The 14,025-nt window shown below is 29.3% G+C and overlaps 3 protein-coding genes across 3 annotated transcripts; 1 reads left to right on the forward strand and 2 right to left on the reverse strand.

Annotated features, from left to right (window-relative positions):
* The first annotated feature begins 2,013 nt into the window (after window positions 1–2,013).
* Window positions 2,014–2,855, forward strand: LOC107904456 (14 kDa proline-rich protein DC2.15). Its single transcript, XM_016830845.2, has one exon. The coding sequence runs from the start codon at window positions 2,206–2,208 to the stop codon at window positions 2,611–2,613; it is 408 nt and encodes a 135-aa protein (XP_016686334.2). The 5' UTR covers window positions 2,014–2,205; the 3' UTR covers window positions 2,614–2,855.
* A 6,449-nt stretch (window positions 2,856–9,304) lies between these two features.
* On the reverse strand, window positions 9,305–10,137 carry LOC107904455 (14 kDa proline-rich protein DC2.15). The gene has a single exon (XM_016830843.2). The coding sequence runs from the start codon at window positions 10,043–10,045 to the stop codon at window positions 9,632–9,634; it is 414 nt and encodes a 137-aa protein (XP_016686332.1). The 5' UTR covers window positions 10,046–10,137; the 3' UTR covers window positions 9,305–9,631.
* A 2,058-nt stretch (window positions 10,138–12,195) lies between these two features.
* Window positions 12,196–12,971, reverse strand: LOC107903053 (14 kDa proline-rich protein DC2.15). Its single transcript, XM_016829113.2, has one exon. The coding sequence runs from the start codon at window positions 12,895–12,897 to the stop codon at window positions 12,493–12,495; it is 405 nt and encodes a 134-aa protein (XP_016684602.2). The 5' UTR covers window positions 12,898–12,971; the 3' UTR covers window positions 12,196–12,492.
* Window positions 12,972–14,025: the final 1,054 nt, after the last annotated feature.

The raw sequence follows: 14,025 nt of genomic DNA on the forward strand, positions 1-14,025 counted from the left end.
GTTCGTACTTTCTCTATATAGTTTTATCTTGGAATTAAAGGAAGTTTCGTTGCGAATGGGGTTTCACTTTCAGTTGGACATTTCCGGGAAAATGAAAAGGAAAAATAAAACCCAGAAAAACTCAAAAGAAAATAAATGACATTAATAATAATAATAATAATAATAATAATAATAATAATAATAAACCTGTGCTTTGAATTGAAAGCTTGAGTACCAACAGTAGGTAACTTATAGAACTAAGAAGGGACGTGTGCTTAATTGCTAGAGAAAGGTTTCCTCTGCAAATCCCCATCGTTCTGGTTTTTTCCAGTTCACCATGAAAGCTAAGAGACAACACTACCTCATCAGCATTCACTTGTGTGTGGCTCCACAATCATTTCTCTCTTTTATATATATATATATATTTATATATAGTAGCATTGATTGTATACTACAAGAAGCAACTGAATTAGCATTAATTAGATATTTGTATACTCGTGCCTTGTGGGGGTGGCAGAAAAATCACCGTGTTTATTTATAGATAATCTTATATTTAATTATTGTTATGATACCATTATATTAATGTTAACTCAGACTAGAGGTGTGTACGGGCTAGCTCGGCCCGGCCCAAAAAATGGGTGTAAAATTTTATCCAAACTCGATCCGGATAAAAATATTAAAATTTGGGCTCGACCCGGCTCGTCCATATTAATTTTTATATTATTATTATTATTTATATATTTTAAAATATATATAATACATAAAAATACTAAAAACATCAAAATAAATATTTATCAACAAATTGAAAATAAATTTTTAAAAATATGTATACTTAAGTAACACTATGATAGATGCAATTTAACAAGTAAATACCTCTAAAATAATAACAAAATTAACAGATGTCTTTAAAATCATAACAAAATTAACAATAAAATAAGTTTTATACAATATTCAAACAATAAAAACAAAATAGTAGCAACATAATAGTAAAATGGTAGCAAAATAGAGAGAAAATAATAAGAAAATAATATTAAAAAAATAGATTTTTTTTGTCCTTTACTGAATTCGGGCCGGGGCTACGGCCCAACCCGTTTTTTAAGCGAGCCTTATTTTTTTGTCCAAACCCATTTTTTGGGCCTATATTTTTACCCAAATCCTCTCACATTTTAAGCGGGCCTTCAAGCCGGACCGGGTGTCCCAACTCATAAACTCAGACTATAATTTTATGCAGGAAAACTAAAAGATGATACATGATTAAAAATAAAATAAAATGAATTTAATTTTAAAAATAAATATTAACTCAGACGTTTATAATAAGATAAGAATATTTGAAATTTTCAATACGATAAAATACAATTATACGATAAATTTTCTTATATAATTTAGTGTTTAATAATTATTTTTCAACTTTGGTGATAAAGATATTTAGTGAAAGATAATAGGATAATAATTACAGGTGCTATATATACTATTGCTTTAGCAATTATTCGGTGGAAAGCACACGTGATTTGCAGTAATAAAAACATGTTCATAGAAAAGCTTCAAGCTTGTATATTTCTGTTGATTATTAAACTTTTTTAATCACCACTAATAATTTCTCTCTTAATTTGTACGTGGACATGATTTTTCCATGTTTAATGTAGAACTTCATTTCGAAAATCAAATCTACATAAGCCACCTACTTAGTTTACCTATGTTGGCCGTCGTGACAACACTCGCATTAAATTTGAACAATAGCAAACCTTAAAATGAAAAAGTTGACGTGTCTGTCCCCTTTCTCTTCCAAAATTCCTTAGAATTACAATATTATTATCATAATAAATAAATTCATAACTTCATATTTTTAAAACCCTGTTGACATTATGATCTTACGACTAGTATGTGAAAACAAGAATAGTTTTTGGATTTATAGCCATGAGATGTGTATCTTTCATTTCTATCTTTTAATCTTTATATAATTATTTTCTTTTAATTTGTGGAAGCTTAATAATTGTCGACTTAAAATTGCAGACAAATCCATATTTTCATCACCCTATTTTTAAAGCTTATCCCTGCATGTTGTGATCTGCCAGGTTGTACCCCAACCCAACGTGCCCACATGGGGTTTCACTGCCATGGCCCTTTTGCTCTATAAAAGCCTCGCCCTGCTTCAACATTTCCTCACTCAACAACACTTGCATTGAGTCTCTAAGATATCACTGCAAGGAAAAAAAAAAAAAACCAGACATGGCTTCCAACACTGTTGCATCCGCTGCTCTTCTTCTTACCTTGAACTTGTTGTTCTTCACTTTGGTTAGCTCTACCTACGTGCCTTGCCCACCACCACCAAAGAGCCACAAGCCTACCCACAAGAGCCCACCCTCGGCACCTAAACAGCCAGCCACTTGCCCCAAAGATACACTGAAACTAGGTGTTTGTGCTGATTTGTTGGGCTCGGTGCGCGTTGTTGTTGGACCGTCGAGGACCAAATGCTGCTCACTCATTTCGGGTTTGGCTGATCTCGATGCTGCTGTTTGCCTTTGCACTGCTATTAAAGCTAATGTGTTGGGGGTTAACCTAAACGTTCCTGTTTCATTGTCTTTGCTCCTCAATTCCTGCGAAAAGCAAATGCCTGCTGGTTACAAATGTGCTTAAGCAATGTTTGGGTTTTTCTTTTACGTGTTCTTTTTTTTTCTGGGCGTGTTAAATTTGGTGTTTTGATATGTCAAGGGTTAGATAAAATGGTTAAGGTCTCTTACCTTAACCAATACTCAATTCTCATCTATTTATACAATATTTGTCATGTTAGTAAGAAAGAAGGCGTCTCGCCTTCCAATCCATAAATTATGTATGTTACAAGTCAGTGAAACAATTGGATGAAAAAATAAGTTAATTTATATTTGTTTCATTCTCCTCTCAAATCTCTTTCTTTTTTCCTCATATCATGGACAAATATAGTATAAGCGTGTCTCTTCAATGACATGTAATTGTGCGATGCTATGGTCTGAAATTTCTTGTCTTGGGACTTCGACATGATCGATCCAGTTCTTGCTTGTCTCAGATAAATTTAACCCAATTACCTTCATAACTTTTATAAATTTATGTTATTCCCAATTTTTTTTAAAAGTATTTGTATTTGATATTTGTACTTAATTCATAGTCGAAAATGAGTATAGTAAAGATTCGTATAAATACTTGAAAAGCTTAAAAACATCTAAACAAATCTGTATTGAATATATATTCATATATTTTGGTGGTTGAAAGATTATACAACATAAATTTTGATTTTATTTGTTATATCATTCATTATATATAAATTAATTAAGATACAATATAATTATTAATTATATATTTGAGAGTTAGAATAATATGAATTTTACCTTAAAAAAATAACATGAATTTTTAAATTTACAACAACTCTTTAAGTATTAAACTTTTTCACATTTGGTAAAAGAACTTCTCCAATTCCTTTCAATTTCGAAATTGAGTAAATTAAGAATAATTTACCACGACGTTAATATTTTTTTGTCATTTGTACATAATTTTGATGGTCTAATAACAAATTTAGCCCTCGACGTTTACATATTTTGTTAATTTGATATTGATTCTAAAAAATTCAATAAATTTAGTCTCAAAATTTACACATTTATAAAAATATTGCAAGCTAAATTTGTTAAATCATGACCAATTTGATAGAATGTGTAAATTATGAGAGCTAAATATACCAGTCAACTTTATGTAAAATTGATGAAAAACATTAATGCTGTGATTAATTGTCTTAATTACTTACTTTTGAAATTAACAAGGATTAAATTGCTTCGATTTTTTTTAAGAATGATTGGGGAGATCTTTTTACCCAAAAAAATCAAACTCACCACAAAACTAGAGATTCAACAAGTTAATCAGTTTGAAAATCGATCGTGAATGATATGTTCGGATTGAAACAAACAATTACCGGCCCAAGATTTATGTTGAATATAAATATGTGTTTATTAATATTAAGTATATTCATTTTCATATATTTATAAAACTTTACTTAATGAAGAGAAATCCATTTACACTTGATATAAACATGAAGTAGTTTTACACCCTTCCGTAATTTTTTATAAGATGAATACTTTAAAAAACCAACCTTCATTTTCATGCTTCATTCATGTAGATCATGCAAGTTAAGTACAAATATCTTGATAAATTCAACAGTTGAAATTTTAAAATATATATCGTATAAAAAATTGTGACTTTAATTTTACACTAGATATTTCTCCTTAATATATTTATATCAAATATGTATTTGACACAAATGTCAACAACTTAGAGAAAATGAAAAATTATTAGGTTATCACAAGGCTGTATTAAAAAAAAAAACACAAGACAGAAGAAATTGTCCAAATGATCAGATTTAGTGTAAGCCTGGGGTTTGGTCCACATTCTTCAATTATTGTTCCATTTTTGTCAAGCCAACTGGAAATTATGTGGGGTTTGTAAAATCTTGTGCTTGGAATCAGTATCTGTGGGCAGTGGCTCTCTAACAATAAACTAAAGAAGTATATCAAATTAGTTGTACTATCTTAGGTCCGAAATTTATTTCTTAAAGTTATATTCTTCGGAATATTTATATCTAATTATAAAAAGCTTTTTTTAACAATAAATATGTATGATACATTGATTTTTGTTTTGCCGACGGGATGATGTAGGAAGCAAGTTGAAGGAGGGAGAAAAAATGTATCATAGATCAACATCCATGAAAGGAACTTAATTGGATTTATTTGACATAATGAACAAAATAAAATTTTATGTATTTTTTCAATTACTTGATAAGTGAAAAAAAAAAATTCAACGGGAAATGTCAATGGGTGCTTAATTTTCAGAGTCTAAAAAAGTTGCGGTGCAGGCAGGGAAACTATACAAAGCACTAAAACTGATATAATTATGAGATGAATCATTCCCCTTTTGGTCCACTCAAAAATACAGTGCTTGAAACACACTATTCATACTTGGGCTATTAATTTTTATTTTATTATTATTACGGGAGTTTTTGCAAAGTCTTTGCTCCTATTTCTTGTTTTTTTCTTTTCTAATTCTATATTATTCATACTTGGTTAATTAATAATTTGAAGAGAAATAAAAAATCACGAATATGATTTATTTTTTCAGAAAAATAATATTTTTTAGTGTTTGAATGAATCTGTATAAAATATTTTCTATTATTTGACAGATTTCTTAAAAATATTTCATAAAACTTGTTTTTAATTAAAAAAACATATATATGAGATTTTCTTCTCTTTTCATTTTTTAATTGAGTTTTTTTTATATCTATAAATTTATAACGTGACATAAATATATTTATTATAAAATATTATAGTGTAATTTCCTTTTAACAATCGAAATTTATTTTAATCCATGTCAACATATGGAAATTTAATAATAAATAATGCTTAATTAAAACTTAATTTAAATTGCACATATTACATATATGAGAGTACATATTGACACATTAGAATTACAAGGTACAAATGAAGCTAAGCATTATTTAAACAAATACTCATATTCATTAAAAATGTATTTAAAAGATTAGATTGATTTTTAGTTTTTTTTTCTCGATTAAAAATGGTATAAATAGAAAAGTGATTACAAAAGAAAGCATGAAAAAAAGGTCATGTTAAGTGATGGGTTCATAATGTATTATTTTTTTTCAAGAAAGAAAAACTTCAAATGTGCCATTTGTCATTTTCTTAAGAAAGTACCACCTGCCATGGCAATTATTCTTTCGTGATAGAGTAACACGTAAAGCCTTTAATTTTTATTCTAAAAAAGAATGATATGTGTAAAACTTACCACTTGGTTCAAAATTTAACTTAAATCAAAACAATTGAAATTTTAAAATTAAAAGAAATTGTGAAATTTAGGTCTTGAAAAGTGATTTAATCCAATTTCAAAACTTTGAGAAAGAAATTGTCATTGGAGGTAATAGGTTCACTATGATATTGAGAGACATTAATTTTTTTTAAATGAAAAATTGAAGAGAGAAACCATCATATTCGATGACAATTTCATGAGAGATTAACACATAATACCTATGTCATTTTTAAAAAAAAATTGACCAATTAACAAGAGGGTTTCTCTCTTCAATTTTTTTAAAAAATTGTCTTTTTAAAATTATCTAAAAACTAACATTTTTCTAAATAATTCTACTATTTGGTATATTCTTTAAAAAAATGAAAACGAAAATTTAAGAACCATTGGAAACAAACAAAGGGTAAAGCATGGAAATCTGTGAAAATCTGAACTTTGCTCAGGAATCACGGATTGGACATTGAAGTTTGCAATCAAACCCTACCATCTTCAAGGGAAAGAAAAAGTTTTTCAATTTAACTACTAAGTTTACATTTTCGCAATTTAATTTTAAAAAAACAATAAAATAGCTATTAAATTATTTGAAAATTTTTATTTAAATTATTAAATTATTTTAATATTTTTTATTTAAGTTATTAAGATTTTAAGATTAAAAAAAAATAGCTAGTGAGTTTCAAGTAATGATTCGACTGGTATGATGGATCAATATTCATCAACGACTAATAGAACATATCTTAAATTTAAGTCGATCTAACAATCAATGTTGAAGATTGAAGAAGAAAATTGTTTAGATTTTGATTCACAGATTCACAATGTTCAAAATTGTTTCATGAAAATAAAACCTAAATTATAGAAGAGATAGGAAATAAGAGCTTTTGATTGGTGCAAGATGTACATAGTGTGAACAAAGAAAGCGGTATAGTAGTGAATTCAACTGTCCAATGACTTTAATAAAATTTTTTTAATAATTCAGTGAACTTAGTTGTAGTTTACCTTATTTCAAAATAAGATATCTTGGAATCCTTCACCATTTCTTTTCAAGTACGTGTTGTTATATACTCTAAGCTATATTTAATTGCTTTGATCTAACACTATCAAAAGCTCATGAAGAATAATCTTGAAACCCTAAGTTCAAGGGTTCGAGGTTTATTGCCGTGCACGTTAATTTTTTTCGTCTTCTTGAATTTTCATGTTGATATTTGTCGCCACCGCCAGTTTATGCTTGTGTTATTTATACGCAGCCACATCCTCCGCCCTAACCCGTCACGTGCGGCGACGGAGGTGGAGATAGGAGCAGCTCTCCTTACCCTCCTCATGGCTACCAGCCTGGGTTTTGCTAGGGTTTATTTTCTATCATGTAATGTCTATTTACTGACAGTTAAATCTTGCTTAATTTTCTTGTTTCTAGTTTTAATGTAGGCATTTTAGAACCTTGTTAATCATTGATTAATACTGTCATACAGTTATGAGTTTGCATTTAGGTATAATTTCCTTGATCCACGTGTTTTAATCTCATTAATAGTTAAACATAAAAGTTTTAATTAAAAGATACATGCATGTGGCATATCAGTAAAACAAATCATTCCTGATTACAGATTTGACCTCATCAGTGATTAAAATTACATTTTTATCCGAAATATGATTATGTCTCGAAACCAGCTAATAATCTTCAATCATGTCTGCCTTTTATTTTTAATATTTTTATTAATATTTTAAAAATTAATATATAAATTATGATCTCATTTTTAGAGATATCAATTTAATTTTCTAATTTCATTGGTCCACGTATAAGCTTAATTAATTAACTAATTTGCGTGGAAGTTGGATTTTCTTAATGTTAATTAAGTAGAATTATATATATAGGTTGAGTTGAAGATGACAGCTCTCAAGAATCAAGATCCTGTCATAATTAAGCAAAATTCATGTGTTCAGACCACTAGACTAGTTCACGGGTTCGAATTGGTGCTTTAAGACAAAGAGACATTGTTTTCCGATTCTGCTTATGGAGATTCACATTGAATCCAGGTTTTATGACTGAAATTCTCGTGATTCCATATTTGTGACATTAGTTCATTCAGTAAAAAAAAATATTTTCCGTGTTTTAATTTTTTATATAAAAAACAAGTTAAACTTAAAGGTTTTTTTTTTGAAATCTCATAAACTTAAAATATCTAGCTCTACAAATCCTTAATTTTGCTATTCTAACCTAAGGCTTATTAATGTTTTATGTTAAACTTTTATATTTTTTTTCACGTATCATAATTTAATATATAGGGTCTGTTTGATTGAAGGAATTGATTTTCTGGAAAATCATTTCCAACTTTTCCAGCGTTTGATTAGCGGAAAACATTTTTCATTTGAAAAATGAATTCCAAAACAAGGGAAAATGGGTTACATTTTAGGGAAAATGTCTTACCCTTTCAATTTCCGTAAGACATTTTCCGTGCTCTCCTCTCTATCGCCTCCTTCATTCCTTCGTTCATTTCCGGTAGAAAATTGCTTCTGTTTATCGATTTTTCAGTAACTTGTTTTTTTAATTATTCAATACTTGTTTTTTAACACAATTACAAATAATTTATTTGATATTAATTTTTTTCAATTTATAACGATTAATATTGTAGCTTAATAATTGAGTATTGTTATAAATAAATCATTGCAATATATGTAAAAAAATTTAAAATATAAAAATTTATTAATACATATCAATATATGTAAAAATAATTTTTTCGAAAAATATTTCCAGGAAATCTGCCAAACAACCGAAAATATTTTACACATATTCAATCAAACACCAGAAAATATTTTCCAGTAAATCATTTTACAGAAAAGTAAAACATTTTCCCGAAATCATTTTACGGAAAAGATTTTACTGGCAATCAAACAGACCCATAATAACAAATTTTCAAAACTCTCCATAATTTTTAATGGTTAGGTTTCAATATTTATTTGCTGGATCAAACTGTTAAATATTTCCCTCAATTAGTCTTTTAATAGTACTTAAAAAGAATTTATATTAGTTAACAACTTCCTTTTCGTACTTCCGACTCAGGATGTATTAAATTTAGAATAATCAGGGTATTTACTATTCTAAATATGAGTTCAAATTGCGTTATTCTTGTACTCAAACCCTCATTAATAACTTGAATTCTCAGCATATAGACGTGGGAAATAAAAAATGTTAGACAAGTTCAAGGGATCTTTGTCTTTTTTTGTGCAGTGAAATGAAAATGCTTATTTTTTTAATGTCTTTTTCTTCTTTTTTTTTTGGTTAGTTTTCGCATGTGAGATTGCTTACATTTTACTCAGCAAATTCTCAGTCACGGACTCAATACTGTGCTTTGCAAATAATCTTTTTCTTGTTAATTTTGTTATCATTGCAATTTATATATAAATATCTCTACTAAAATAATAGATACTAGAAGACAAGGGGAGTAGAACATTTGAAAATTGTAATAATGATAGAGACATGGAAAAATAAAAAAGAATACAAACATTTAAGAATAAAAATACGAATAAAGATGTATTATTCGTTCAAACTAGATTGGTTCACATACAAAATCCAATAGTAAATGGATAGAGAAACAAAAGCAAGGGAATAATACAAGTCTTTTTCATGTCTTTTGGAGATAAAAAAAACCCCAAAAGAAAAACACTTGAAGAGAAGTATTAAATTTATTCAGTATCCCTCCCTCACAAGGAAATCCAAATAATAAAGTTACAAATGAAAAACCACTGGTTTGCTGCAAATGTCGGAAACCGTAACTTTCAATAACCAAACACAATAAGGAAGACTAGAAAGAATATTGGGAACAGTGAAGACTTAGCATTGGAAGTTGGAAGGAACATTCTTTGAGCAAACGTTGAGGAGCAAGCTAAGGGAAACTGGAATGTTAAGGTTGATGCCTAAGATGTTAGCTTTGATAGCGGTGCAAAGGCAAACAGCAGCTTCGAGATCGACGAGGCCATCAAGAAGGGAACAGCATGGCATCACTGGGGGTGAACCAATGACGGGCTTGACTAAGCCAAGCACATTAGCACATACACCTAATTTAAGGGCATCTCTAGGGCATTTGCCTTGTGAAGATGGAGTGGGGGTGGGGTTGGGGTTGGGGTTTGGCTTTGGCTTTGGTTTAGGGGTGGGTGAATAGCAAGAACCACAAGCACTGACCAGGGAAAAGAAGAGAATGTTGAGTGCCAAAAAGAGGGCCATGGAAGCTGATCTTTTTGATGCCATTTTTGATCTTCTCTTAAAACCCTAGTGACTTGCTTTCTTGGCTTAGAGTTAAAAGTGCAAGTGTTTTGGGGGTGGGGAACTTGGAGTGAATGGGATGGGGGGTTTTATAGTGTTTAAAACAAGGCTAGTCGGTTGTTTTTTTATTAATGTTGGGTTAATTGATGAATCAAATCAAAATTTGAGGTGGCCGGTGAGATTTGGATGATTGTGATAGTTGAGGTGGAAATTAGCACATTGCCATGTTACCATTGCTCCTATAAGATCAACATGTGGATCTGGCTTAAACATAGAATAATATGATTTGCAACAGTGATCATCAACAGTGGAGATGGCAGCGTTGTTTGAAGCTTTTTGTGTTTGCAAATTAATTATAATCGAAAAACGTGTTGACGGGTTTGAATTTGGGACTTAAGAGACACTTAACTTTCCACTGAGATTCACATCGAATGGAAGGATGTAAAAAATAGATTATATGAGATTGTGATTTTATAGGATTGTATAAAATTGTGATTCTATGTTATCCTTATTCCTTTTTAACAAGAGAATGACAAATCAGATTTTTCTTCTTGATTTTTAGTTTCATACAATCCTTTCTCATGGATGTATTATCAATTTTCTCTCTCAAAATATAGGTTTAAGTTATTTACATATATAAAATACAACATCATTTATATTAAAATATTTATAAAATTTTAATTCTTAGGTATCAATAAAATAATGGGATGTGATTTGATTTTGTAGACTCATTCATATCTTAACTTTAATTAAATTATTTTCAAAAAATGGATAATTAAAATTAAAAAATAAAAATAAAAACTTTGGGTTGTACAAAAATATTTCCCACTAATGAAGTGTTAAAATTTCCCATTTAACCAACGGGGTCATAGCCAAAAATATTTTTTAGGGATCAAGATAAAATTATAAAGTTTTAGAGGGTCAATTGGTAAAAGCTAAAAAGCATTAAATTAAATTAAAATAGTTTCAGAGGGGCTAAAAAGAAAATTTTTTCATTAGTCAAAGGGCGAAAAAGGTTTTAATTGAATAATTGATTAATGAGACTAAAATTGAAATTATCCCAATCAACCAAAAAAAGCAAGGATATGCCTGCCCATATTTTTTTCAATAGTCGAAGGGCTAAAAAGGTATAATTAATTAAAAGGAGAGGCTAAAATTGAAATTATCCCAATTAACCAAGGAGGAGGCTATGCCTGCCCTTGGCTTCTTCTTCTTTTTTTATTCTTTCCTGAATGCTTTGCCCATTTGTATTATTTATGTATTCTGTAATGTTATAATGCTGTAAATTTGAACTTTCTCGAGAATATATATATATAAATAAATATATACTAATATTCAACAAGTTCAGAGGATAACCATCATCAATATGTTGAATAATCGTGATAATGCTGTTTAGTGGAAATCAAAATGTTAAGCAATTCCAAGGAATCTTTTGCCTTTATCAGCATTGAAATCAGCTTTTTTTTATTTTTTATTTTTAGATTTTAATGTGATACCGTGTTAAAAGTACTATGGAGGTCTTTATATCAAGAGTTAAATTAGTCTCTGAATGTTTGATTAAAGAATCAAATTGGTCCTTCTATTAAAAATTTCATTCATTTCTACTGTTAAAAATTTGTCCATATATGTCAGAATGAGGTACGCATGACACGTCACGCGTAATTGTCTGGTTATTTTGTTAACCACACTAATTTTTAACAATAAAAGTGGATTAAATTTTTAACAGAAAAGACCAATTTATTGTTTGATATTCTAATGTATAAAAACTAATTTATTTATTATTGAGTAAATGATGACAAAAAAACAATTTAAGTAGTTGTAAATGCATTTCAGCTTATATTGTATTTATTACAATTGCGACTGTAATAGATTTTATTTTTCAATCATTAGAAGTAAATATCAATTATGGATATTTTTGATAAATCATTAAATCATTAGAGGTAAACTAAGCAAAGGGTTAGTGAAGCAAAACATTAAATCATATAATTTCGTTAATTTTCTTCTCTCTTATTTTCTTTTCCTTTATCCAAACATAGTGTTAATTACCATTATTATTTAAATTTCTACTCTCCTCAAGATTTGAGAAATGTAATTAAGAATAAGATACATTTTGGACGTTGAAAAAAATGATTTAATTACGGTACAAATATGAAATGGGGCTCATATTAATAAATTGATAAATAAACAAGGGAATAAATTAACGAGCTAAATAATACAAGTCTTTCCATGTTCTTTGGAGTTATAAAAAAACTTCAAACAACACTTGAAGAAAAGTATTAAACTTATTCTATATCTATCCCCCACGAAGAAATTAAAATTACAAATGAAAACACATTAAAACAATGAAGTTATGGCATCATAACTCGAAAAAAAACCAAACACAAACCATAAAGAAGTTGAGAAAGAATGTAGGGGAAAATCATTGACTTAAACTAGCATTGGAAGCCATAAGGAACTTTCTTTGAGCAAACATTGAGGAGCAAGCTAAGAGAAACTGGAATGTCAAGGTTGATGCCTAAGATGTTAGCTTTGATAGCGGTGCAAAGGCAAACAGCAGCTTCAAGATCGACGAGGCCATCGAGAAGGGAACAGCATGGCATCACTGGGGGTGAACCAATGACGGGCTTGACTAGGCCAAGCACATTAGCACATATACCTAATTTAAGGGCATCTCTAGGGCACTTGCCCTGTGAAGATGGGGTGCTGGGGTTGGGGTTTGGCTTTGGTTTATGGTTAGGTTTGGTGGGAGGGCACGGGGCAGTAGCACTGACCAAAGAAAAGAAGAGAATGTTAAGTGCCAAAAGTAGAGCCATGGAAGCTGATTGTTTTGAAGCCATTTTAATCTTATCTTAAAACCCTAGTGGCTTGCTTTCTTGGCTTAGAGCTAAAAGTAGAAGTGGTGGACGATGTGGGACTTGGAGTGAATGGGAAGGGGGGGGTTTATAGTGTTTACGAGAAGGCTAGTGGGTTATTTTTTTAATGTTAGGTTAATTGATCAAATTGTAGAATAAAATGATCAAATTAAGGTGGCCGGTGAATTTTTGGATGTTTGTGATTTGTGAGGTGGAAATTTGCACATTGTCATGTTACCACTGCCCCTATATTTTATGCTTTGCGATAGTGATCATCTCAAAAAACTTCAGCACTAAAAAATATAATTGTAAGTTCCAAAAATAAATAATAAATTTTTTAAAAAAAAGGTTCTGATTAGTAGATACAGCTCGACAAATCAAGTTGTGACATTATTAACTAATGAAAATTTCGTTGCATCATAGTTGTGGTTTTTTAATGTTAATTAAGTACACAAATATATAGGGTTGAGTTGAAGATGGCAACTCTCATGATTTCTTCGAAGATTTTGTGTTTGCAATTTAATTATATGTAATTGTAATCGAAAAATGTGTTCACGGGTTTGAATTGATGCTTCAGTCTAGAGATATTAACATTTCATTTCATCTTTAGGGTTTATTCACATTGAATCGAGCTTGAAAAGTCTCCACATTTTATCTCTCAAAATATAGACTTAAGTACTTGAACTTGTAACAATTATAATGTCGGTAAAAAGATTTTTAAAAATAGTGATAGTTAAAAGAAGGGTAGATAAGTAATGAGAAGTTGGGTTGTATTAGAAAGATGGATTAGTTATATATATATAAAATGATTCAATAAAAATATATTATATAAAAATTAAAGATACATGATTACTCATATATATTGGGTAAATTATACCGGTGTCATCCAGTTATTGATAAGTTCCTTCTTTTTTTTTGTCATTTAACTATGAAAAGTTATAAAATACAATTATTCAACTTTTTTTTTGTCAGCAGCCATTAAATTGCTAATGGGACAATTTTTACGATTGGCATAATAGTAACTTTAACCTTAAACATTTATACATTTGTCAATTTATTTTTTTTTAATTTTTTTCTCCGTGACATTGAGAGTTAATTCTAAAAGAATGACAA

This window comes from Gossypium hirsutum, chromosome D11, assembly GCF_007990345.1.
Source record: "Gossypium hirsutum isolate 1008001.06 chromosome D11, Gossypium_hirsutum_v2.1, whole genome shotgun sequence".
NCBI lineage: Eukaryota > Viridiplantae > Streptophyta > Magnoliopsida > Malvales > Malvaceae > Gossypium > Gossypium hirsutum.